Here is a 26,151-nt window from a genome sequence, read left to right on the forward strand (position 1 = left end):
ATCTTATTTTCAACAACGGGAATTTGCAGGGAATTCTTGCTGGTAACTTTGCTTCACTTAATCATCTTCTGATTGTAGCAGTATTCACTGGTAACTTCAGATCTTCATTGATCTTTCTGGAGGTGATCATTAGCTGAGCCTTTGGCATTTTGGCTATTCTTCGATCCATTCGAACAGTAGTTCCCCGCTTTCTTCCGCATCTTTCAGGTTTTGGTTGCTGCTTCAAGGCATTTGAGATCATTTTAGCTGAGCAGCCTATAATTTGCAGCACTACACTATATGTTTTTTCCTCTCCAATCAATTTTTTAATCAAAAGTAGGTTTTTCATCAGAACAATGTATGGAACTACCCATTTTCCCCAGTATTTCTGAAGGAAATGCACTATAACCAACATGTGCAACATTTGCCACCCTCCTACTTTATATAAGGGCCAAAATGGACACCTGTTATTACACAGAAAGGACTTCACTAATTTAACTCCTCACTGCTATTATTTTGAACAAGCCCCTTTCAATTAATGATTCAATTACGCAGAATGAGCGGCATGCATGTCCTAATTGTTGGTCTGTTTTTTTTTTCTACTACTCTACTACACTTACAAGTCAATTATTTGCTATGTAAAAAGATCACTCCTACCAAAACCATTGATTTATCAAGTAAATTAAGTTGGACTGTTATGATTTTTTAATACTACTGTAGGTGACTAATGGACATACGATTTAGCCAGTAAATACCGTGGTATTATCCGAAAAATCGTGTGTGCATTCGCCACCACATGTGAGCGTGAATTCAAGTGCCACCACTGATTCTAATTCTAGGTCTTTGAGGTAATGATAAATAAACTTATGACCTTTCCTTTTATGAAAAAAAATAAATCTGAATTTTTTCAATTGCAAAGTTTATTTGTTAGTTTTTTTTTAATGTTCAATTCCATAATTGTCATCTGTTTAAACGGTTTTAATTAAAGTCAAATATAAAAATGTCCATATTTGTTAAAAACAAAAAGCTTACATTGTCTTTACTGTCCGTCTGGATTCTTCTGCAGTGTGGGGGAATTTAGGAGTACAATAAAAAGAAGCAAGGTTCATGGTGAGAGTTCAGCTTCTCTGCTTTTATAAGTAAACAAGGCTCTTCTTTTCTTCCTTATATCCACAATCCTTTTCCTTTATGGATCCTAGCCATAGTTGACCTCAGGTAAATTGTGTTTTTGGCAGATTCAGGCTAATTTTACCCGAAAAATGAACACTCTAATTAGCTGTTTAAGGTCTGTGAATAACCTGATTTGTTTAAAATCTTTATTTTGCTCTTATAGCATTTCCCACATTCTAAACGAGAATATGCGAATTCTCTGCGGAGTTCGAAAATTAGATTTTTTTGTAAAACATCTTCCACATATAGAACATCAAAATGGCTTCTCCCCTGTGTGGATTCTCTGATGTGCCCTAAAATTGCCTTTAGAAGTAATAAATTTCCCACATTCTAAACATTAATATGGTTTCTCTTCCGTGTGACTTCTCTTATGTCTAACAAGATTTGATTTCCTTGTAAAACATTTCCCACATTCTGAACATGAATACGGTTTCTCTCCCGTGTGACTACTCACATGTTTAACAAGAGTTGATTTATCTGTAAAACATTTCCCACATTCTGAACATGAATATGGTTTTGCTCCTGTGTGAATTATCTTATGTCTAACAACACTTGATTTATCTGTAAAACATTTCCCACATTCTGAACATGAATATGAATTCTCTCCTGTGTGAATTCTCTGATGAATCTTGAGAATAGGTTTAGTAATGAAACATTTTCCACATTCTGAACATAAATACGGCTTCTCCCCTGTGTGACGTCTCAGATGAATCCTAAGTGTAGGTTTAGTAATGAAACATTTCCCACATTCTGAACAGGAATATGGCTTCTCTCCTGTGTGAATTCTCTCATGTCTAATAAGACTTGATTTATCTGTAAAACATTTCCCACATTCTGAACATGAATATGGTTTCTCTCCTGTGTGAATTCTCTCATGTCTAACAAGACTTGATTTATCTATAAAACATTTCCCACATTCTGAACAGGAATATGGTTTCTCTCCTGTGTGAATTCTCTCATGTGTAACAAGATGTGAGATTGTCGAAAAACATTCTCCACATTTTGAACATGAATACGGCTTCTCCCCTGCGTGAATTCTTTTGTGCTTAAAAAGACCTGAGATCTTTGTGAACTGTTTACCACATTGAAAACTTTTACTCCCATTCTGAGCTGTACTTGTGGTAACAATCTGTGATTGGTCAGAAGTTTCCTCATGATTAGGTGAATTATATGATAAATCCATACTGTGAAGCCCTGGATGTACATTAAGGGTAATGAAGTTTTCTCCTGAAGACTGCTGCATGTTATCTTCATCTTCTACTTTATTCCATTTCTTACTGGGATTTTCTGTTAGGATTAAAAATGTATTTGGCTTCAAAACAGAAAAGTTGACAAATTTATAACATTCATATTAGGCTGGAAACTCACATGCAGTGTTTTGAGACAAAGTTAGAAGTGGATTAAGCTGCAAGGAGAAGTTCAAGCCATGCACTGAGTCCACTCCTGGCTTCAGGTCAAAAACTATGGTGTTATTTCGGCCTTATAACCATTTGAATAATACTTTCAAATACATTGATATATTGATTTTTCTTTTGAAAAGCAGAACCTTCTGTGGCACTACCAACACATTTGGCCCTTCAATCAGGGGCATTGCTGGGGTCTTAAAAGATCAGGGGCACAAGACCCGAGACATAAGTTTACCCCCACCAAATTGTTTTAAATTATTTATCTACAAGACCAAGGCCCCTATTGCTACACCACTGGATAGAATTAGATGCATTGTCTCAGTAGACTTTGTCACATATGATAGGCTTAGATATAGGACGTAGGTCGCCGACATTGCGGCTTCAGCACTGGACCCAGGGAAGTTAGGATAATTGTTTTAATAACGTTTTACTATTTTTTTCTGTGTGTTTGTGTTTTTTTACAGGTTTGGTTGTTGGACTACTTCGGATTCGAGGACTACTTCAATGATGGTATTTTTTTATTCTCAATAAAATGGTTAACAAGGATGTGTTTTTTTCTTATTTCAATAAAATATTTTTTCTATGTCTTTAGGTATTTTTTAAAACTATTACTACCGCCTTAGTAATGGCCGCTCACTGATTGACAGTGTCCATAACTAAGGAGGGGCTTAAAATTGGCCAGTGAAAAGGCTAGCCCTAACCCCCACTATTACCCAGTACCCACCGCCACCAGGGGTGCCAGGAAGAGCTGGGTGCGGTCTAGTACCCGAGCATCTGTAGTGGCGGTCGGGAACTGGGGTGGCCGCAGGCTGGTATTATTAGGCTGGGAAAGCCCAAAAACAGTGGGCCTTTACACCCTGGTAATGCTAGCCTGCTGCTATTTTGTAGCTGGCTGGTTATGAAAAATAGGGGGACCCCACATGTTTTTTTTAATTTAACAAGATAATATGTCATAAGACAAAGAAAACATCTCAGGTTGAATTCACAAACATGACAATGAGGTCTGTATATTCGAATGGCTGCACAGTCACTGGATCTCAGTTTTATAGAACATTTTTAGGACGCAGCGGAATATACAAAGTGAGGTTATTAATCAGAATCTCTAATAAAGTTTTCCAGTACATTGTTATATCATTTCACTAAGAATTCAGGCTGCTCTAAGGGGAAAGAGGGTCCTATCAAGTACTAATAAGGTGAACCTAGAGAAGTGGCCTCATTCAAGTTTTAGCAATGTGACAATTTAATAGCAAGTTGTTCTATTCCTCTGCCAACTTATATTTATTTGGTCTTGTTTTCCTCAGAACATATAGGGCTTATCCTATATCCTTATATAGGATATTGTGTAATAAAATAAGTGATATATTTAACTCTGATGGAGTCGGAGAGGCACAGAGGAGAAAACTCTGCTGGATGTTTCAAAACATCGGATAGGTGTGAACCACGATGACGTTTATAGTCTATGAACAGCGTCTAACTGGTTGAAAATATGTCCTTCCTAATAATCATGGATCTGTTTTTTTTTAATCCAATAGAAAAACCCCACATCTTTAAACCCACTTTGAAAACTTCTTAAAAACCATTAAAGTGTGCCAAATTTTTAGATTACTTTTCTGAATAATCTGTCATATGTGTGTACAGGAAGAATAACACTGTTTCTGGCCATTATATGATATGTATATGGCATTCTATTAGCAGTTTTTCCTCTGCAGGCGATCTCTCTAATTCTTAGTTTTTAATGAGCTATTGATTGGAGCCTAACTGCTATCATGTCTTCTATACACTGCACACACAGAGCAGAGAACCAGCCTGGTCTACTATCTCTATGTAGCACACCCTTAGAAGTTGCAGCAGCAGGGAGCATATCATATAGCAGTAAGAGGAAGCGCACCGGAAAATCCAGCACTGGGGTGACACATAACTCTTAAGAGCAACCTATGTCTCATCTCTCTACTCCTGCTCCCCCTCTATTCTTCAAAGACTTCTATATGCAACAGCGTCTTTCATGTTACTCCTGCTCTCCCTATCCTCTCTAATGACTTCTATAAGCTGTTCCATGTGTCTCTCACCTAGTGTCACTAACAAAATTTGAATGGATAAAACAGCTACATTTTAACAGTAAGTAAATTACAAAAGTTGATATATATCAGGTATAGTAATAGATTTGCATAAGTTGTTTGAAAAGTTGGTCTCCATTTAAAGAAGATATGTTCCAAAATAGTTTTTTAGTGTACACTAGTGAAGAGGAAAATTCGATTTTAGCCGCCTGTTTTGCTATGTATTACATTCTTAGGTTACATAGGCAATCAGCCACATTCCAAGGTAGAGGGTAGACTACTCCAATAAGATTGATTAGTTAGAATTCGGACAGGACAAAGTTTGTTTCAATGAGACGAATATGAACCACATGTTTATTATGAGAAGACCACTAGAGATTTACGAGCTGTGCATGCATGTATGTGTCCAATGGGATAAAAGATATTGATGTTAGCCACCAAATCAGGGTAAGGATTTGATGTACAACTCAAAGTCTGAACGTATAAAAAAACATATAGGAGACCTCCCCCTCAGAGCATTTCATCTAAACTACTAGATGTGGTAATGCTCCCTGTTGGTCGTGAATAAATCTTATATTTACAGAAGACCATGTCTCTCGTGGTATTCTACAAAATTTCTTGGTGACCCCGACGTGATCCCAAAAACTCCAACTCTTCTTGGTGGCAGCGGGACCATTGGGAAAATCTCATCAATGCAGGCCTCCGCAAACTTACAGGTAAGCAGACACCTAGCTTTGCTAAAGTCTGTCTGCACCGCTTTTTCAATTAGTCACAACAGTTCAGTAAGTGGAGTGATTAGTATGGGTAAATTCTAATAAAACTCTCAGGAAAAGTAATGTTTATCAAGTAGGAACAAGAAGAATCTACAGTTTAGGTTTGCGTCACTGCTGGCTAGGGTCCTAGTCTAAAGCCCAGAAAAGACCCTATTGGTTTCGGACCAAATTTGAATTCAAACCAAAATAGGAAGGGTCCCCAGTTCAGGTTTAAATCACAATTGGCTGGGTAGTTTTCCTAGTTCAAAAGGCCCAGAAATTCTCTTTTTGGTTTTAGACTAAATTGGGAATATGGGAACCGGGCTCAGGTAGTGTTCTGCGGGCGGTGTGTTGTGAAAGCTTTGTGCGCAAAGGAGCCAAACATTGGGCAGAGTCTTTGTTCTGCTCTTGGGCGGAGTAATGAGCAATGTGGTACTGGCATCCAGTTTGTTAAAGCTTGTGCGTAAAGGGACGTTGGCAGCATCTTTGTAAAAGCCTATGTAAAATTTGTAGTTTGAAAATCTCTGCTGTACAGTGGACTTGGGGAATCCCATTAGGAATTGGTTGGTCTGGTTTTCCTTTTTTGTACTTAACATTCATTGTATTCGCCGAGTGGTTGAAACTCCACGTTTTGGTAAGCAGACAGACCTATATTGTGGTGCCATTAGGCTTTACTGTGAGCACTCTGGAATAGTAGAACCCCTGCGTTGTTACCTCAGCTTGTGTTAAGGTAAGGGGACATTCGCTGCGTAGTGAGGAGTGGCAGTAGGCTTTACTCTGCAAATGGCAAGTGGAGTCACAGAAAATAATCATAGTATTAACCAGTACAAACTAAGATTGATGCCCGGCAGAGCACCAATCATAAGGGATATCATAGGAGAAAAGAAAATCAGGTATTTAAAGTCAGCCTTTGGACATGATCGGATAACAACTAGGAAAGATGCACACGATGGGGCTTTGTTAAATCCCTATAAGACAGATATAACCTGATAGGAGAGATTTTGGGAAGATTACAGCTAGTACTATGGGTAAAGTGGAAAAACCTATTGTATACATTGAGAAAATTCAGAAAATATGGAGAGAGGAGGCAAGACAAAAATGGGATGAGACAGAAGGTGGGCATGTTTTAATTTGCTAAACAATTACTAAAAAGGGTTTTCCCGTAGAATTGCAGCGAAAGTTGAATCAAATAGCTGTATTGGAAAGTAAACCATGGCCAGAAATTCAGGCCCATATAGTACATTTCTGGAGACAGTTAGAGGAAGAGGAGGACAGAGAAAGAAGCAAAAACAGATGACACAGCTGCCTATTGTGGGAGCTGTTCGTGACATCCTCACAAACTAACAATAACTTCACCAATAATAATCTTACAATAAATACACCACATATACCCCACCTTATGGAACCACAATATTGGGGAAATCAAAGAGGTTGATTGCACACAAGGGGATGGGTAGAGGTCCTGGGGTGATAGGTCCACCTAGAACACAGTATTGGAACTGCGGCAGCATGGGCCACTTTTCCGGACACTGCCCAAAACATTTCCGGGCTCCTCCTCGGCAGACTTGTAGCCAGAATCGCACGAGAGGTTATCAACAAGATTTTTAGGGGTGCCCTGAGAAGATATCTGAGTTTTCAGTAGTAACTTCCACTCGTTCGTCCAGACAGGAACCAATGGTTACATTACTAGTGGAAGGTAAACCAGTTAGATTTTTTATTGATACAGGAGAAACATTTACCTCTATAGGCAAAGATGCCCCAATGTTCCCATTGTCAGCCCAAACTATTGAAACTCAAAGCTTCTCTGGGGAATTATCAACTACACCTTTCACCCAACCTGTACAGGTTACATTGGGTTACACTACGGTGACCGAACCAATATTGTTTGTCCCACACACCCCTATCAATCTTTTAGGCAGAGATTTGCTGACAAAACAGAATATGACAATATCTTGTACGGATAATGGTCTCGTATGTGAGGCTAGATCAGGAGCAGGCCAATGTATAATCATGGATCTGGATATTGAACTACATCTGTGTCCGATCTACCCTACAGCTCTATAGAAAGTGTTGGATATATGGATTACAGACAGCAAATATTGTGTGGTTCAGGTAAAAGATCAAGACTCCGTGCAGGAAATTCTGTTTAGACATCTTGATCACGAGATCTCAGTTGATCTCTACCTAGCAATTAAAGTAGCAAAAAAAAGGTATGATCCAGCACTTCATGAAGAAATCTCAAGACTTTATTGTATAAACATTAATAATCCACGCAGCACATAAAGACAAATGGCCAGGATAGGATGTCTATTCAAAATCCCTGCACTTCGCTAACGTTTGTTTGGTACTTACAGCAGAGCAAAGCGTAATCTCGCGAGATCACGCTGTAAATGACAGGTTACAGGGAGACTACACTTTTCTCTGCTGTAAGTACCAAACAAACGTTACCGACGTGCAGGGATTGTGAATAGACATCCCGTCCTGGCTGGAAGAAATGTCTATTCACTGTCTAAACACTTCAGTAACGTTAATAGGTCAGTATAAGGCAGCAAATAGCGAACAACGCAGACTAAATAAATGGAGAGAAGTGCATGACGCCGATTGGTCAGCGTCACACACTCCTCTGTACAACGCCCACTTGGTCTAAAGTAAAAACACGCCCACTTGGGCATTGAATAACTTATTAGCATAAAGCTAAAATCGCTCCTAACGTCTTGAAAATAGATAGTTTTCTAAATAAAAAGCACTGCTGTCACCTACATTATAGCGCCGATCTCCTTATATAGGCAATAGGGCACTTATAATGTGGTGAAAGAGCCTCTTTAAATAGGTAAGATTCTTGTGATCTGTGTAGATGATGATGCGATGAGTAGGCCCCTCCGGCAGGTGTTTCCACTCTTCCAAGGCCAACTTGACAGAGAGCAATTCTCGGTCCCCAATGGAGTACTTGCGTTCGGGGGGAGAAAAATCGCATGATACTGCCTTACCCTTGGTATTATTTTGAAACAGGAGTGCTCCAGCACCAATATAAGAAGAATGAACCGCCAAGGAAAATGTTGAGTCACATCAGGATGATGAAGAACAGAGGCATAAGTGGCGCAGAGGCGCTCTTGAGGTTGAAGAATGCCGACTCTGCCTCAGGGGACCAGTCCTTGGCGTTCATTCCCTTCTTGGTAAGGTCGGAGATAATAAGAATGAGATAAGAGACGAGAAATTTGGGATGAACGGACGATAGACATTAGCGAATCCAAGGAATTTTTGTATAGCTCGGAGACCTCGAGGACGTGGCCACTACAAGATGGACTTCACCTTTTCTGAATCCATTTTAAGACCACGCTCAGAAATAATATACCCTAGGAAGGGCAAGGATATTTTTTCAAATACGCACTTCGCGGGTTTCGCGTATAGGTTATTCCCCCTTCACCGCAACAAGACTTGGCGTACCTGCTTCCGATGCGTCATCAGATCAGGTGAGTAGATCAATATGTTGTCCAGATATACCACCCTACAGACATAGAGAAGATCATGAAAGATGTCATTTACAAATTCTCGGAATGCAGCTGAAGTTTTAAGAAATACTCGTAGTGACCGTCTCGGGTGTTAAATGCAGTTTTCCATTCGTCACCCTTGCGGATACGGATCAGGTTATAGGCTCCACGTAAATCCAGCTTAGTGAACACCTTGGCTCCACAAATCCTGTTAAATAGCTCAGAGATAAGCGGCAAGGGGTACTTGTTTTTGATCATGATTTAGGTAGTCAATGAATGGTCGAAGTGATCCATCCTTTTTCTCCACAAAGAAGAATCCAGCTCCGGCTGGCGAAGAAGACTTCCTGATGAACCCCTTCTCTAGGTTCTCCCTAACATAATCCGACATGGCCTAGGTTTCCGGCAAGGAGAGGAGAGAGGATAAACCCATCCACGAGGGTGAGAGGCTTCAGGAAGCAGCTCGATAGGACAGTCATAAGGACGATGAAGAGGAAGGATCTCTGCCACCTTTTTGCTAAAAACATCTGTGTAACCAGCATATTGTGGAGGTAGTCAAGAGAGACATTGAGGCAGAGGAGAGATGACATGTCAAACCGGAGGCAGACAGCGGTGACGGCATCGGGAATCCCCACTGGAGGACCTTTCCGGAATTCCAATCGAGGACCGGAGCGTGCTAGCGAAGCCATTTCAAAAAAAGCATGGGGGGTTTAATAGCTTTGGTTAGGACATAGAAAGTTATCGACTCAGAATGGAGGACACCTATCTGTAGGATCAGAGGCTTGGTGATAGACAGGATCCGGCAGAGGTTGTACATCCAAGAAAGCGACTGCCAGAGGTTTCTCCAGAGGAACAGTGGCTAAGTGGAGATGGTCTACAGTCCTACTGGATAAAGTTTGCAGCTGCTCCAGAATCCAAGTAGGGAGGCACAGAGTGTGATCCTTCACCGGTTACAATAGACACAGGAATAAAAAGTCTGGGAGAGAACTTAGTTGTAGAGGTAGATTCACCTAGAGTTGGCTCTCCAATCAAGCCTAGGTGCTAGAGATTTCCCGGTTTAAGAGGGCATTGGCGCACGAAATGCCCTTTGTGACCAGAGTATAGACACAACACAGTTGATCATATGCGCTGCCGTTCTTGGTCGGTCAGCCTGCGTCTGTCTACCTGCATAGGATCCTCCAGGGGTACAAAAGAAGAAGGTAGAAGTGGTCTTTGAAACTATGGTGCCGATAGATAAGATCTCTTCTCCCAGCAAACTTCCAAAGTATGCTCTTGGATCCTCATATCGATCCGGGTTGTGAGCATCCTTTATAAGTGCGGCTAGACCCTGACAGAATTTTGCCACTAGTCCCTCAATGCTAGCTCAACTGCCAATTTACAGAAGAGGATAGCGTACTCCCCTACATTAGATTCCCCTTGTCAGAGTCAGTAAAGGGGCTGCTGTAGACGATGTTCGACCCGGCTTATGAAACACTGTGCAGAAGGTTTCTGGAAATCATGGTAAATTAGAAGATTCCGGGCCCTCTCATTCCAAAATGGGTTCTGCTCACGGCAGGGCCTGGCCAGAGAGAAGAGAAATCACAAAAGCAACCTTGGCCTCATCAGGGAGGAAGAGATGAGCCTGTAATTTGAAGTGGATCTTACACTGATTTATGAAGCCTCTACAGGTCTTAGAACCCCATCGTAGCGAGGAGGTAGAGGCAGCGAAATTGCAGACCCAGAACAGGCAGGTGGATTGACAGGAGGTGGAGTAGGAGGAGCAGGAACGGGTGGAGAATCCAAACGGGCAGCTATGGAGTTAACAGCGAGTAGAAGCTGATCCTGTCGTTGTCGGAGTTTACGCATGTCTACTTGCAACAACTGGACCGCAGACTTGGGTTGACCAGCGAGATCCATGGCCTGAGCGTACTGTCACGATCATGGGTATGTGGACCCACTAGGCTGCTCCACCGTGCGAAGTAGTATCTGGCTAAACAAAAAGCCAGTGATAATCTTTTAAGACAAGTGTACCTAGATAGGAGATTTGGCAGACAATTGGTACAGATGGTAAACACGACTCAGAAACTAGACACTAGACTTTTCACTGGAACAAACACAAATACTGGATACGGAAACACAGGATACAACTAAGGGACCATTTGCTAAACGAACATGGGAAAACACAACAACGCTCAGGCAAGGAGGAAGAGGGCAGAGTACTTTTAAATGTCCCGGGTGCATTGAGATTGGATGGGGTTGATTTTCCTGGCAGCAGCCGAGGGTAGTATAGTGTACCGGCGTCTCAGAGGAAGGAATCACCGGCACAAGCTCGCGGGTTTGTGGTCGCAGTTATTGGTGGTTAAGTAATGCCTGCGGTCTGCCACCGCGGCCATTACAATAGTGAATATGTAGGCCTTATAAACTTTATAGGCCCTGTACAGACAAAATTGAAACCAGGCACCATCCTTCCCCGGATTAAACAATATCCTCTATCCAAAGAAGCAGAGGAGGGTATAGCCCCAATTATAAATCTGGAGGAGAGGTGTTATTTACCAGACTAGCAGTCCCTGTAACACCCCTATACTTCACGATGGGGAAATGGAGGACGGTGGAAGATTGGAGACCAATTAATCAGATAGTGGATGATGGATTTCCTGTAGTGCCAAACCCTGCCACGATTCTATCCAACATCCCACCTTCAGCTAAATACTTTTTAGTTATAGATCTCACTGGTGCCTTCTTCAGTATTCTTTTGCATCCGGTTGCATTTACTTTCCGGGGTAAACAATACACTAATACTAGACTTCCCATGTGGTATTGTGAATCTCCATCAGTTTTTAATAGGATTGTACTGATGGATTTTGCTAATTTACCCTTAAAGGGTACTTTGATCCAATATGTCGATGATCTGCTTTTATGTAATGATACCTTGGAAGAGTACAAGAAAAGACAGACTTTTGTTACCAATGAGCTTAGCTGAAAAAGGTCACAAGGTTAGTAAACAAAGGGTTCAATTATGCCGGACAGAAGTATTGTATCGCGGGCAAAAGCTTTCACATGGGGAAATGACCTGAACATCAGAAAGAATTCAAGCTGTACTAGACACCCTTACCACAAACTGTAAAAAGCTTGCAGCAATTTTTAGGCCTCAAAAATTATTGTCGACCTTGGATCTCTGATCATGCCTCTTTAACCGACCCTTTGTCCAAATTGTTACAAAATGCTCTTGCTGCAATCCGACAGTTAGCACGTGCTATTCAATTGCCAACTGTCTTAGCTGTAGTTAAAGAGGCTCTCTCACCAGATTTTGCAACCCCTTTCTCCTATTGCAGCAGATTGGCGCTGCAATGGAGATAAGAGTAACGTTTTGTTTTGTTTTTTAAACGAGCATTTTTGGCCAAGTTATGACCATTTTTATATTTATGTAAATGAGGCTTTCTAAAGTACAACTGGGCGTGTTTAAAGTAAAAGTACAACTGGGCGTGTATTGTGTTCGTTACATCGGGGCGTTTTTACTTCTTTTACTAGCTGGGCGTTGTGTATAGAAGTATCAGCCACTTCTCTAAACAACGCCCAGCTTCTGGCAGTGCAGACACAGCGTGTTCGAGAGATCACGCTGTGACGTCACTCACTTCCTGCCCCAGGTCCTGCATCGTGTCGGACGAGCGAGGACACATCGGCACCAGAGGCTACAGTTGATTCTGCAGCAGCATCAGCGTTTGCAGGTAAGTCGATGTAGCTACTTACCTGCAAACGCTGATGCTGCTGCAGAATCAACTGTAGCCTCTGGTGCCGATGTGTCCTCGCTCGTCCGACACGATGCAGGACCTGGGGCAGGAAGTGAGTGACGTCACAGCGTGATCTCTCGAGAACATGCTGTGTCTGTGCACTGCCAAAAGCTGGGCGTTGTTTAGAGAAGTGGCTGATACTTCTATACACAACGCCCAGCTAGTAAAAGAAGTAAAAACGCCCCGATGTAACGAACACAATACACGCCCAGTTGTACTTTTACTGTAAACACGCCCAGTTGTACTTTAGAAAGCCTCATTTACATAAATATAAAAATGGTCATAACTTGGCCAAAAATGCTCGTTTTAAAAAAAAACAAAAACTTTACTCTTATCTCCATTGCAGCGCCGATCTGCTGCAATAGGAGATAGGGGTTGCAAAATCTGGTGACAGAGCCTCTTTAAGTGCTCTGCACATACAGGGGGGAGAGATAGATCTAGAGCAAATATGCTGGCAGACGACTCTGCAAAGTAAGCAGCTTATATGTTAACGCCATAGCTCTGCAAATGTCATTGAAATCTGATGAAGATCTGTCTATTCAGATGGCGATAGAGGCACCAGTTGCTGAAAAAGAAATATGGAAGGATAGGACAAATAGACAAATTAACTGGAGTGTGTGATGGTATAAATGGTAAAGCAATTTTACCACAAAGTAGATTACAATACTGCTTGACAAAATTACATCTACCCACACGAGAGTAAGCAGTCATTGTACATTGCTATCTCAGACACCGGGTTTGACCCTGATTTAAGTGATTTAAAATGGGAAAACACAACAACGCTGAGGCAAGGAGGAAGAGGGCAGAGTCCTTTTTAAGGTCATTATCTCCATCAGTGCAGTATTTGTCAAACATATTTATCTCAACCTACGCAACAAGTTGTAAGGGCCAAAATTCCTAAGCCCAATGGCCCTTTTCAACATCTGCATATCGATTTTATTGACATGGGAGATATAATACAAACTTGCTGATATGTACTTGTGATAGTGTGCCCATAATTTAGATGGGTAGAGGCTTTTCCATGCATTTGTAAATTAGGAGGGCAAATTCAACCATATGAGATTACAGTAGAAAACGTTACAGTAAACTACACTAATTATCAACAAGCAAGTGAGGTTCCTATGTTAATGTCTGCATTTGGAGCCTCACAAGCTCCTATGTATATGTGTACAAATCAGACTCATCATGGCAATTGTGGGTATACAACCATGTTAGTGGTTATAGGTAATTATTTTTAAATTAATGGGGGGTTTCTTTATGCAAGTGGTTTGACTTGCGCAGGCTGACCGTTAGGAAAACGCCTGTTCCCTTAACACACCATGACTACTGTTCTAGCTTCTGGACGGTACTGTTTTACTTTGAGCCTCTCTCTTTTCTTTGCCTATCAGGTGTGGGGTTTGTATTTATACCTGGCTTCCTCCACCTGGTCTTTGTTTGTGACTTTCCTAGTCTTCTGGTGTTCTGATCAAGCTACTGACTTTCCCTGTACTTCTTGGAAACGGACCTCGGCTTGTCTCTCAGTTACCCCTTGTTTACAGAGTTTGATTATCTGCTCCCGGCTGGTTCTGACCTCTGCTGTACCCGATTTCATCTTGCACTGTTTTGGACTTTTTGTTTACCCACTGGCTGTCTGGTTATCCTGTTAAGGTTTGACTGCATTGCACCTCTTATCCAACACTGAACTCTGCTAAGACAACCTGGGTCCTATGCAGCAAAGACCATCCCATCTTGCGGTCGGCTCCAGCGAAAACCTTAGAGCAGCCTTAGAATGTCGATCAGAGTTGTGACGAATTTGAGGTTGCAGTTTTATTTGCATGCTCTCTCCAGGCAGTCTCCAGCAGCCTTTGGGGAATCGCTCAACTTGCAATTCCATAACACAGACTCACTTGAACTTCATTTCTAACACTAGTTTGGTGAATAGTAATGACAAATATGATGGAGAGAATATGTAACATCATTAACTTGAAGTGAAGATCCAGTAGAGAAAGGTCTCAAAGTCATGACAAAGAGGGAATTCAATGTTTGTTATTATAAGAACGGAAAGGGGCAAAAGTTAGGGAGGAATTCTCATTGTAAATGGTCTGGATATGAACATTATTTGAGTTTAGGAGCTGCTATAGTAATGGATGTGTACTGGCAATGTGGTAGTATGGCATATACCAGACTCCCTGGAGACTGGTCAGGTGTGTGCTCAATAATAACAGTAATCCACCCTTTGTTGGTAATCCCAAAACTTGTGTGGGTTCCAGGTAAAAATGTGTGAACAAAAAGAAGTCCGTATTTTGCACTGGGAAATGTCCCAGATGACCTTAAAAACTTTTCAAGAGCTGAACTTTTCTTTGTAAGTTGGTTGATTCCCAGATTACAAGTAGCAGCAAACATAAAATTGATACAGGAGAACAGGTATGAACTTTAAAAATTGATTAACATTATAGATAAAGCTTTGAATGCCGTCAAGGAAGAACTAAGAGGTCTGAGACGGACAGAGGCCCAGATACGATATGCTCTGGATATGATACTTGTATCCCAAGGAGGAGTCTGCGCAGTGATCGGAGACTCTTGCTGTACATTCACCCAGCTAATATTGACAAGCACAATGGGACTCTTGCTAAGGCTATTGATCACCTTCACTTCTTGGGAAAACAGATGGTTGATGAGACAGGGGTCACAGGTGACTGGTTTTTAGGGTGCTCTTTGAATCTACCTTCTTGGTTTCTGTCATTGCTCAAGACTGCTATGCTTGCGCCTCATTACTATTATGTTGTGTTGGACTGTTGTTATTTTCATGCTACCAGAAATGATTCTTCAAAGCCACTGTGAAGTGGGAACTTTGCTCACTTAACCCCTTAAGGACACAGCCTGTTTTGGCCTTCAGAACACAGCCAATTTTTTCAAATCTGACATGTTTCACTTTATGTGGTAATAACTTCGGAATGCTTTTACCTATCCAAGCGATTCTGAGATTGTTTACTCGTGACACATTGGACTTTATGTTACTGCCAAAATTGGCTCGATACATTAAGTATTTAATTGTGAAAAACACCAAAATTTAGCGAAAGATTGCAAAAATTTGAATATTTCTAAATTTATATGTATCTGCTTGTAAGACAGATAGTAATACCACACAAAATTGTTGCTAATTAACATCACCCATATGTCTACTTTAGATTGGCATTGTTTTTTGAACATCCTTTTATTTTTCTATGACATCACAAGGCTTAGAACTTTAGCAGCAATTTCTCACATTTTCAAGAAAATTTCAAAAGGCCATTTTTACAGGGGCCAGTTCAGTTGGGAAGTGGATTTTAGGGCCTTATATATTAGAAACCCTCGATGACTCACCCCATTTTAAAAACTTCACCCCTCAAAGTATTCAAAACAGCATTTAGAAAGTTTCTTAACCCTTTAGATGTTTCATAGGAATTAAGGCAAAGTAGATGTGAAGTTTTCAAATGTCTTTTTTTTTTTTTGCAGAAATTAATTTTTTATCCATTTTTTTTGTAACACAGAAAGTTTTACCAGAGAAACGCAACTCAATATCTATTGCCCAGATTCTGCAGTTTTTAGAAATACCCTACATGTGGCCCTAGTGCATTTATTGACTGAAGCACAGGCCTCAGAAACAAAGGAGCACCTAGAGGATTTTGGGGCCTCCTTTTTATTAGAAAATATTTTAGGCACCATGTCGGGTCTGAAAGGGTCTTGCGGCGCCAAAACAGTGGAAATCCCCCAAAAGTGACCCCATTTTGGAAACTATAACCCTTGAGGAAATTATCTAGGGGTATAGTGAACATTTTGACACCACAGGTTTTTTAGCAGAAATTATTGGAAGTAGGCCGTGAAAATGAAAATCTACATTCTTTCAAAGAAAATGTAGGTTTAGCTCATTTTTTCTAATTTCCACAAGGACTAAAAAGAGAAAATGCACCACTACTTTTGTAAAGCAATTTCTCCCGAGTAAAACAATACCCCATATGTGATCATAAAAGGCTGTTTGGACACACGGCAGGGCATAGAATCGAAAGAGCGCCATTTGGCTTTTGGAGCTCAAATTTAGCACGTTGCATTTGCAAAGCCCCTAAGGGACCAAAACAGTGAAAACACCAAAAAAGTGACTCCATTTAGGAAACTACACCCCTTGAAGAATCCATCTAGGGGTGTAGTGAGCATTTTGAACCCACAGGGGTTTCATAGATTTTATTAGAATTGGGCAGTGAAGATAAAAAAAAATCCTTTTTTTCCAATAAGACGTAGCTTTAGCTCTAAATTTTTCATTTTCTCAACAAATAAAGGAATAAAAGAACCCCAACATTTGTAAAGCAACTTCTCTGGAGTATGGCAATACCCCATTTGTGGTCATAAACTGCTGTTTGGGCACACGGCAAGGATCAGAACAGAAGGAGCGCCATTTGGCTTTTGGAGCAGAGATTTTGCTGGATTGGTTTCTTGACACCATGTCACTTTTGCAAAGCTCCTAAGGTACCAGTACAGTGGAAACTCTCCAAAAGTGACTCGATATACGAAACTACACCCCTTGAGGAATTCATCTAGGGGTGTAGTGAGCATTTTAACCCCACAGGTGTTTCATAGATTTTATTAGAATTGGGCAGTGAAAATAAAAAAAATCCTTTTTCTTCAATAAGACGTCGTTTTAGCTGAAAATGTTTCATTTTCTCAACAAATAAATGAAAAAAAGCACCCCAACACTTGTAAAGCAACTTCTCCTGTGTACGGCAATACCACATATGTGGTCATAAACTGCTGTTTGGGCACAGAGTAGGGCTCAGAAGAGAAGGAGTGCCATTTGGCTTTTGGAGTACAGATTTTGCTGGATTGGTTTCTGGGCACTATGTCGCATTTGCAAAGTCCCTGTGGGACCAAAACAGTGGATACCCCCCAGAAGTGACACCATTTTGGAAACCACACCCTCAAGGTATTCACCTAGGGGTGTAGTGAGCATATTAACCCCACAGGTGATTGGCAGAAATTAGTGTGCACTCGATGTTGCAGAGTGAAAATGGGATTTTTTCCATAGATATGCCAATATGTGGCGCCCAGCTTGTGCCACTGGAGACACACCCCAAAAATTGTTAAAAGGGTTCTCCCAGGTATGTCGATGCCATATATGTGGAAGTAAACTGCTGTTTGGGCACACTGTAGGGATCAGAAGGGAGGTAGCGCCATTTGGCTTTTGGAGCGTGGATTTTGCTTGTAGTAGTTTTGTTTGGAGTCTTACTGGTGTTTCCGTTTATAATGTGGCGGTACATGTAAGCCGGGCGGAGTATATAAGGGGCATAGTCAGGTGGTATAATAATGGGGTAAAAAAAAACAATAAAATAATCCATAGATGTGTGTTACGCTGTGACACAATCCTTTCTGCACAGGCCGATGTCGCACTAATAAATGGTCTTTACTTATTCCCCTTTTGGTCCACACTCGGGACCTTTGCAGTTTGAGGAATTTTGCTGGGAAGTGTTGTCCTGGTACAATACGGGCACCCTTCTAGCAGATATGTTTGGGCCCTCCCCTTCCTGGTTCCTTAATTTTAGGGGCTTTGATAATTCGCCACTTGAAACAGAATAAACGTTCCCCTCGGGCCGGCACAACTGCATATTTTTATTTCCTGGCTTATTGGAGCCTTAACTAATTTTATTTTTTCATAGACGTAGTGGTATGACGGCTGGTTTTTTTTCGGGATGAGCTGTAGTTTTTATTGGTACCATTTTGGGTACATGCGACTTTTTGATCACTTTTTATTTCAATTTTTGGAAGACAAAGTGACCAAAAAATAGCAATTATGTCAGTATTTTTTAGTTGTTTTTTTTACGGTTTTTTTTTACGTTCACTGTGCGGAATAAATAACATAATATTTTTATAGTTAAGGTCGTTACGGTCGCAGCGATACCAAATATGTATGGCTTTATTATTTTTTTCAATAATGACTTGATAAGGGAAAAAGGGCGATTGTGTTTTATTTTATTACTTGAAACTTTTATTGTATGTATTACAACTTTTATTTTTACTTTTTTTTTTTTACACACTTATTTAGTTCCACTGAGTCCAACTGTTTGTTTGATGTTCTAAAACATTGCACTACCTATGTAGTGCAATGTATTGGAACTGTCAGTTGTTCACTGACAGCAAGCCGATCAGGCTCCGCCTCTGGGCGGGGCCTAATCAGCTTACGTAATGGCAGACAGGAGACCATTGTTAGGTCTCCTGTTGCCATAGTAACAGTCGCCAGCCTTGCCATCGCATGGCAAGGCTGCCGATTTGCTACAAACCTCTAGGATGCAGCGATCACAATGGATCGCTGCATCGAAGGGGTTAATGCCAGGAATCGGAGCTAGCTCCGGTTCCTGGCGATAGATCGGTGTGTCCGCTGTAACATACAGCGGACACCCACTGCTGATGACGCCAGCTCAGCTTCTGAGCCGGAAGCTGAGCCGGCGCCATCTTGCCGATGGTACCGGAAGCCTCCTGGGCGCCGCCGACGACGGGGCATAGGAGGATTCCGTTACTGGCAGACCAGGAGGTAAGTATTAGCCCTCCGATCGCCTTTGCAGCCACCGGCAACCCAGCGATCACGTTGCTGGGGTGACGGTGGTTATAAACTCCTCACATGCTGCGATCTCTATTGAACGCAGCATGTGAGGGGTTAATTGGTCGGATCAGAGGCTAGCTCCGGTCCTGGACGATACCTCAGGGTGCCCGCTGTAACATACAGCTGTCATCCGGCGGTAATGTCGCTTGCTCAGCTCCTGAGCCAGCTCCATCTGTTTCACGTACAGTTACGTGGAATTGCGGTAAAACACCATCTCCCATCACGTAACTGTACGTGAAATTGCGGGAAGGGGTTAATGAGGAGGATATTATCAACTGAACGCAAGTATAATGAAGTTACAATTTGTGTTATGTGTACGTGTCAGTTGGTGTGAGTGTGTTGGGGATTCCAACAACAGGGGGGAATGAAGGGGAAAATTTGATTTTAGTCGACTGTTATGCTGTTCTCAGGTTACATAGGCAATTAGCCACATTCCAAGGTAGGGGGTAGACTACTCCAATAAGAATGATTAGATAGAATTTGGACAGGATCAAGGAGTTTGTTTCAGTGAGACTGATGTGAACCATTTGTTGATCATGAGAAGACCACTAGATGATCACGAGCTGTGCATGTATGTATGTGTCCAATGGGATAAATTTATTGATATTAGACACACAATCGGGGTAAGAATTTGATGTACAAATCAATGGATAAATGTGTAAAAGAAGGAGGGGCCCTCCACCTCTGTGAGCATTTCATTGAAACTGCTATATGTGGTAGTGCTGCCGGCTGATCGTGAATAAACATTTTCTTGAAGACTCGTTTCTCATGAGTGGTATTCTACAACAGGTGTAATGTTTCACAACTACATAATGATTGGGTCCAGTTTTTGCTGTGGGCAGTTTTCTTACAACAATTTGTGTCATGCGTCCACTAACGTCTCTCTATTTTTCTGGAATTATGGTTTTCACCCCAAGGCATCTTCATTTACTGGCAGTGTGGGTTTTGACATTCCATTGCTCAGACTGAGGATTAAGATGTTGAAGTCAGTGTGGAGTAAGGTCCATGAGGCTTTGGGCTCAGCTGCCCTTCGTCCTAAACGCAAGTTTGATCGCCACTGCAGGCCAGATAAGTTCAAAGTGAAAGATAGAGTGTGGTTGTCTACCAAAACCATCCTGTTAAGACAACCATGTGGCAAGTTGGGTCTAGATTTATTTGTCCTTTTAAAACAAATGAATCCAGTTTCCTTTGTGTTGGATTTACAACAAAGCATAAGAATATCCAGGACTTTTTATTGTTCTGTTTTTAAACCTGTGTCTACTTTCAGAAGGACGATCCGTAGAACTCCGCCTGTTTTGGTCCATGTTCAGCCTGAGTGTGTGGTCCAGAGGATCTTTGATACTAAGTGGTGATGTAGACAACTCCATTAGCTTGATGATTGGCGGGGCTATGGCCCAGAGGAAAAGTCCTGGGAATGGCTAGAAACATCCATGCTGATGGATTGATAAGAGCCTTTGATGCAGCCAATCCAGAGAAAACCAGGATTAAGGACTCATCAGCCCTCCTTGAAGGGGGTGGTAATGTTACGATTAGAAGCAGGACCGATGCGAATCAATGATTTCTGTTATCTCTGTGTTTGGGCGTTGTTCGACAATGCCTTTGCTCTGAGTGTGGATTTGGTCATCATTGGGCTTTGCCTGGTTAATCAGGGCAAAATACTTTTCTTGGCCCTATAGATACACTCTTCAGGTCTGATTACTCAGGTGCTGGTTATACTGTTTCTGGCATGTGCAATACTATCCAGATTCTAGTTGGTGACGTTGTTCTTGTCTATGTGTTTGTTAGTACTTTGAGATCTGTTGTTCCTGAGAGATCTAGTTTTTGTATAGTGGGTTCTACGTGTATCCTGGGATCAGTATATCCCTGATTTGTTTTCCTTTCTTGTGCGTTTGGTCTGCTGCCAAGCGGTTGTCTTTCGCTGCAGTGGGATATTATTCAGATAGGATCAATGAGTGCTGTTCATTCTTGTCCACTGTCTATTCATCTGATAACTGCTTTCATGCTATTCGTCTGCCATCCACTCCATTTATGCGTCTCCATCTTCTACTACCTTCAGTTCTGGGTTCCGCTTATCCACTGGTGAGTACTTGCGCCTTTTGTTTTTTTGTCAGCGTTGATGCGTGCTTCGCCCATGTGATTGTGATTGTCTGGTGTTGAGGTCTTGAGCACTACCAGCGGTGTAACAAGCTCTAAGTCAGAACCTTACCCTAAGGCCGGATTCACACGTGTTCAGTCTGGGATATACAGTCCAGAGTGGGCCGAGACTAGCTGCTTTGTCCTCTCCCATACACGGCACACAGAAAGAAGAGAGGATCGGGCTCCTCTCTCTCTCCCACATTCAGAAGCAGCATGGAGAACATTATATAGCAGAACTGAGCAGTATAGCTGTGAATCCAGCATTGGGGTGAGATATAGCATGAATAGAAGCGGCATCTGTGCATCTCTCTCTTTGCAGCAGCTCCTTCCTTCACCCTCTCCATAGACTTCTACGGTTCGTAGCTGTATCCTGATCTGTTAGTGTACAGACTCCTGTGTATGGATTTTATCAGTTAATTCAGAGAAGAAGTCAGAGAGGGATGATTAAAGGAGCCTGATAAGTGGAGGAATTTTTTTTTCTGTAATATGGTCAATGACAAAGTTTCTTATCTTCACTTATACTATTGATTTATGAGGTAAAAATGGAAATGAGAGTTGAATCTGGAGAAACCTATAAAGTCACTTTCTAAATTCATTATTACTTACCTCTGGTAACACCTCCTGGAATTTCCTCCTCCACTCCACTCTTACATGGTTGATCATTCCTCACCCGCTCTTCTTCTGCTTCATCTTTCGCTTTAATATTAGTCAGATCTGCCCCCTGATGTCACATATATAACAATTCAGTACACTACAGCAAAGATTGCAAAGAATCTAACTATCAACATTAGAAACCACAAAAATCTATGACCCCCAGGACCAAAAATCTCCACACTCCCATAGATCTGGTATAGGGCTCAGCTTCATCTACCTGATGATTCTCTGGGACATTGTGATTTTCCTCTGGACAGGCCTGGGAATACAGAGGACTGGGACATCTCTCTGGTGGATTTCTCCTACTGGATCCATCTGTAGGAAACACACAGTAACTGAATACATGACTACTGTATATCTGTCTATATATCAGACGCTTCTTTCTACAATTCCATGTTTATTTTTAGAACGTAAATTATAGTATTTGGGTCCTCACCAACTATGCTTGGGTCCTAGAACTTGGTAGTTCGTAGGCCTGATGTAGTCGATGGGCAAATGAGATCCAATTGCATCGCGGGGGAAAGACGGCTTTTTACTCCGCTATGATATTCAGAATACTCGCTTGAAAGAGGCAGGGCGCATCAGAATGCCCTGCTAGGCAAAAAAATGCCAAGGCGTCACCTGTTTATTAGCCCTTTAAGCACAGAGACATTTTTTGCCATAAGGACCAAGATAATTTTTTTGTCTTTGCCTCCTCACACTCCATCAGCCATAACTTTTTCTTTTTAAGGCTATACAGTAATGCTCACCAGAATCAGTTGTGCAGCAGGCACAACACTAGGATAAGTTAGTTTATGAAACCAAATAGGGTCTGTGACTGCTGCTCCACCCTGGAGGCCTCTAGCATCGGGTACAATTTACCTGAGGAAGAGCTCAGATCGACCTTGAAATGTGTTGCATGCTCATAATAATTATTTTTATACTTTACACAACGCTGACAGCGACAAATCTATTCCTGCTCTCTTCCGGTCGCTCCGGATGTCTTACATAGTTATTTGAAGCCTTGTTGTCTGAGGAATGAGTCGTATATTTTTTTCAGGAATAATTTTCGGTTAAACACATCCTCTCTCTTCCCCAGGTAAGTGATACACACGGACCCGGCCTGATGCGAGTCATCAGACCAGGTCAACTGCTATTGCTCCATGGTCCAGTTCTGATGCTTGTTGCCCATTGTAGGCAGGGCCGGCGTTAGGTGGGGCAAACTAGGAAATTGTCCAGGGCCCCCAACCTCTTAGGGCCCCTTGCCAACTATAGCAGTCACAGCGACTGCTATGGGGCCCGAGGCATGACATGCCAGGTGGCGTTGCTAGCACTCAATTATATCTGCGTCCTCAGGATGCTGATACAATTGAATACTATAGACTGAAGGCCACATTAGGCCTGCAGCCTATAAGGCGCTGCGAAGACTCCCTGCGCAGGCTGGCGTGATGACGTCACTGCGTCACACTGGCCTGCGCAAGTGTCACACCCGGAGGCTTTTTTTTTGGGCGAGGGGGCTGTGTGGCTCTATATACAAGGGGAGGGGAAGCTGTTTGGAACTTTATACAAGGGGGGCTGTGTGGCACTATATACAAAGGCGGGGGGCTGTGTGGCACTTTATACAAGGGACAGGGGCCGTGTGACACTATATACAAGGGAGGGGGTGCTGTGTGACACTATACAGTGGTCTCGGCCGGAAGGAGAAAAAAAAAGGGAAAGTGAACGAATAATCAGGGAAAACATTACCTGTAAGTCACTGAATATAAATGTGCTGTAATCACTTATATCGTCTGCAGAGCTTCTGTGTATAATTGGAATCTACCACTATCTGGTCACTACATGGTGGTAATATTGGTCTTTGTGTGAAGGTTTTTATTCAGTAAACAGTATGGGAGTATTATTCAGTCACTATGTGGTTATGGTGTGGTGGTATTATTCAGTAACAGTATGGGGGTATTATTCAGTCACTATGTGGTTATGGTGTGGCGGTATTATTTGGACCTTATATTGCATTATTATTGGTAATATTGGTCTTATAATAGTGAGTTGTGTTCAGTAACAGTATGCAGGTAATATGTAAAGGGTTTTGTCAGCCAATAATAATGGATGGCCTATTACTGACTTTAAAGAGGCCACAGACGGGTAGGAGGGGGGTGGGTAAGATTCATCCTTTTTGGCTCCAGCTCATCCAGAATGAGCGCATACCCGATCAATTGTTGATTTTTATAGAGGCTCATTCTGAAGGACCGTGCACTTGTGTGGGATACACTCAAGGTGTAATGATGGGGGTAGGGAAACGGACAAGTGAGCCCTAATCTATCCACCACTCTGTCCCTGCCTACTTGCAACGACCCGCCCTAGGCGACGGGGTACAACTGGGCGGCGGTCCCTACGCTCAGTAAGTGCACGAGACAAACAGACAAGGGAACACAAAGCTAAGGGAAATGGGGCAGTTGCCCACGGCAACACCGTGAGCAACAAGAGTGGTGAACGAGCCGAGTAAAAACAGGAGTGCACGAGGTACCAAATGCAGAGCAGGAGAGTAGTCAGTAAGCCGGGGTCAGTATGGAGCAGGATCAAATAGTCAGAAGCTGTAGCTGGGCCAGGAAACCACACAAGAAGAATCACAAGCAAAGGAGGAACAGGAAAGGCAGGTATAAATAGACAGTGGGCGGGAGCTAGCTCCGTCTGGCCAGGCTGCGATAGGCTCTCCCACTCCTAAGCCTGCCATCCTGAGTGGTGGAAGATGGAGTCAGTCTCAGAGACATAGACTCAGGTGCAGACTGATTACCTATGGGCGTACCCACAGAAGTTGTGCCTGGCAGATCCTTTACACAAGGCCTATTTGAGGGGGTGTCTCCGGTCTTCCATATCATATGTTAAATGCTCATCGGCCCTTCAGGAGGAGGACTTAGCTTACAGGTGGAGAGGACATTTGTGCTGGATCCATCACCGTCTAATAGGCATGCATGGTTAGACCTGGGTAGGCAGTATTTACAGCTATTGAAGGATACAATCTCACGTAGTTTGTTTTTTAGCAAGCAATCACATTTTGAGCTAGGTAATCAGTCAGTTAAGATTCTTGCTCATATAGTGAGAAATTGCTCTAGGTCTCCCCCTGTGCTTGGTATTGTCGGGCCCGATGATAGATTATGTACCTCCCCGGGGGACATTCTTGCGCAATTCACAGCATTTTATGATCAACTATATACCTCTCGGGTCGACTATGAGCTGGATGAGTTGGAGGCGTATTTGGATGGAATTGCTTATCCTACTTTGACATCTGAACAGGTGGGGATGTTGGATGCACCTTTCACTGTGGAGAAAATATTGGAAGGAATAGCGTCTATGTCTAAGGGGAAGGCCTCAGGGCCGGACGGGATCCCTCTTGAAGTTTATTCACAGTACGGGGAGTTGCTGGCTCCTCAACTGTTGGCCCTGTTTGAAAATAGCTTTGGGACTTCTGCTCTTCCGGATTCAATGTGTGACGCGACCATAGTTGTATTGTTAAAACCTGGGAAAAAGTCTGAGGAATGTGGTTCCTATAGGCCAATCTCGCTGTTAACAGTGGATTACAAAATATTGACCAAGTTGTTAGCTAACCGGTTATACACGGTGATCAAGGAGGTCATTCATCCAGATCAGTGTGGATTTATTCCAGGCAAATCCACCTCTGAAAATGTACGACGAGTGCAAGTTGATTGGGGGGAGCAACAGGACTGGGGCTTAGCTTCTCTGGATGCTGCCAAGGCTTTTGATTCAGTTGAATGGCCTTATTTACTAGCAGTGCTGCGCAGATTTGGATTTGGGGAGGGTTTCATTAAATGGATATCTCTGATGTATCGGTCTCCTAGAGCACAGGTGTTGGTGAACGGGGTACTGTCCCCTTCCTTCTGCCTCCATAGAGGCACGAGGCAGGGGTGCCCCCTTTCGCCACTACTTTTTGCTTTGGCCAGTGAACCTCTGGCTACTCGAATTAGACAAGATTTTGCGTATATGGGGATTAGAATAGGATCTAGAGAAGACCGTGTAGGTCTTTATGCTGACAACATGGCGCTATTTATGGCTAATCTTAATGCCACTCTCCCTAGGGCTATCTCCATTATCAATGACTTCGGGAGGTATTCTGGTTTATTGATTAATTGGCAAAAGTCGTATTTGATGC

The 26,151-nt window shown here is 42.3% G+C and overlaps 1 protein-coding gene across 1 annotated transcript in view; it reads right to left on the reverse strand.

Annotated features, from left to right (window-relative positions):
• Positions 1-906: 906 nt before the first annotated feature.
• Positions 907-26,151, reverse strand: part of LOC142661628 (uncharacterized) — a 49,661-nt gene continuing 24,416 nt past the window's right edge. Inside the window, exons 9-11 of the mRNA XM_075839080.1 lie at positions 22,225-22,322; positions 21,960-22,074; positions 907-2,436 (exon numbers count right to left, since the gene is read on the reverse strand). Of these exons, the coding sequence (XP_075695195.1) occupies positions 1,487-2,436; positions 21,960-22,074; positions 22,225-22,322 (1,163 nt within the window). The 3' untranslated portion in view covers positions 907-1,486. The remainder of the gene's footprint in view (positions 2,437-21,959; positions 22,075-22,224; positions 22,323-26,151) is intronic.

The sequence above is a fragment of the Rhinoderma darwinii genome, chromosome 1 (genome assembly GCF_050947455.1).
Source record: "Rhinoderma darwinii isolate aRhiDar2 chromosome 1, aRhiDar2.hap1, whole genome shotgun sequence".
In the NCBI taxonomy this organism is placed as follows: Eukaryota; Metazoa; Chordata; class Amphibia; order Anura; family Rhinodermatidae; genus Rhinoderma; species Rhinoderma darwinii.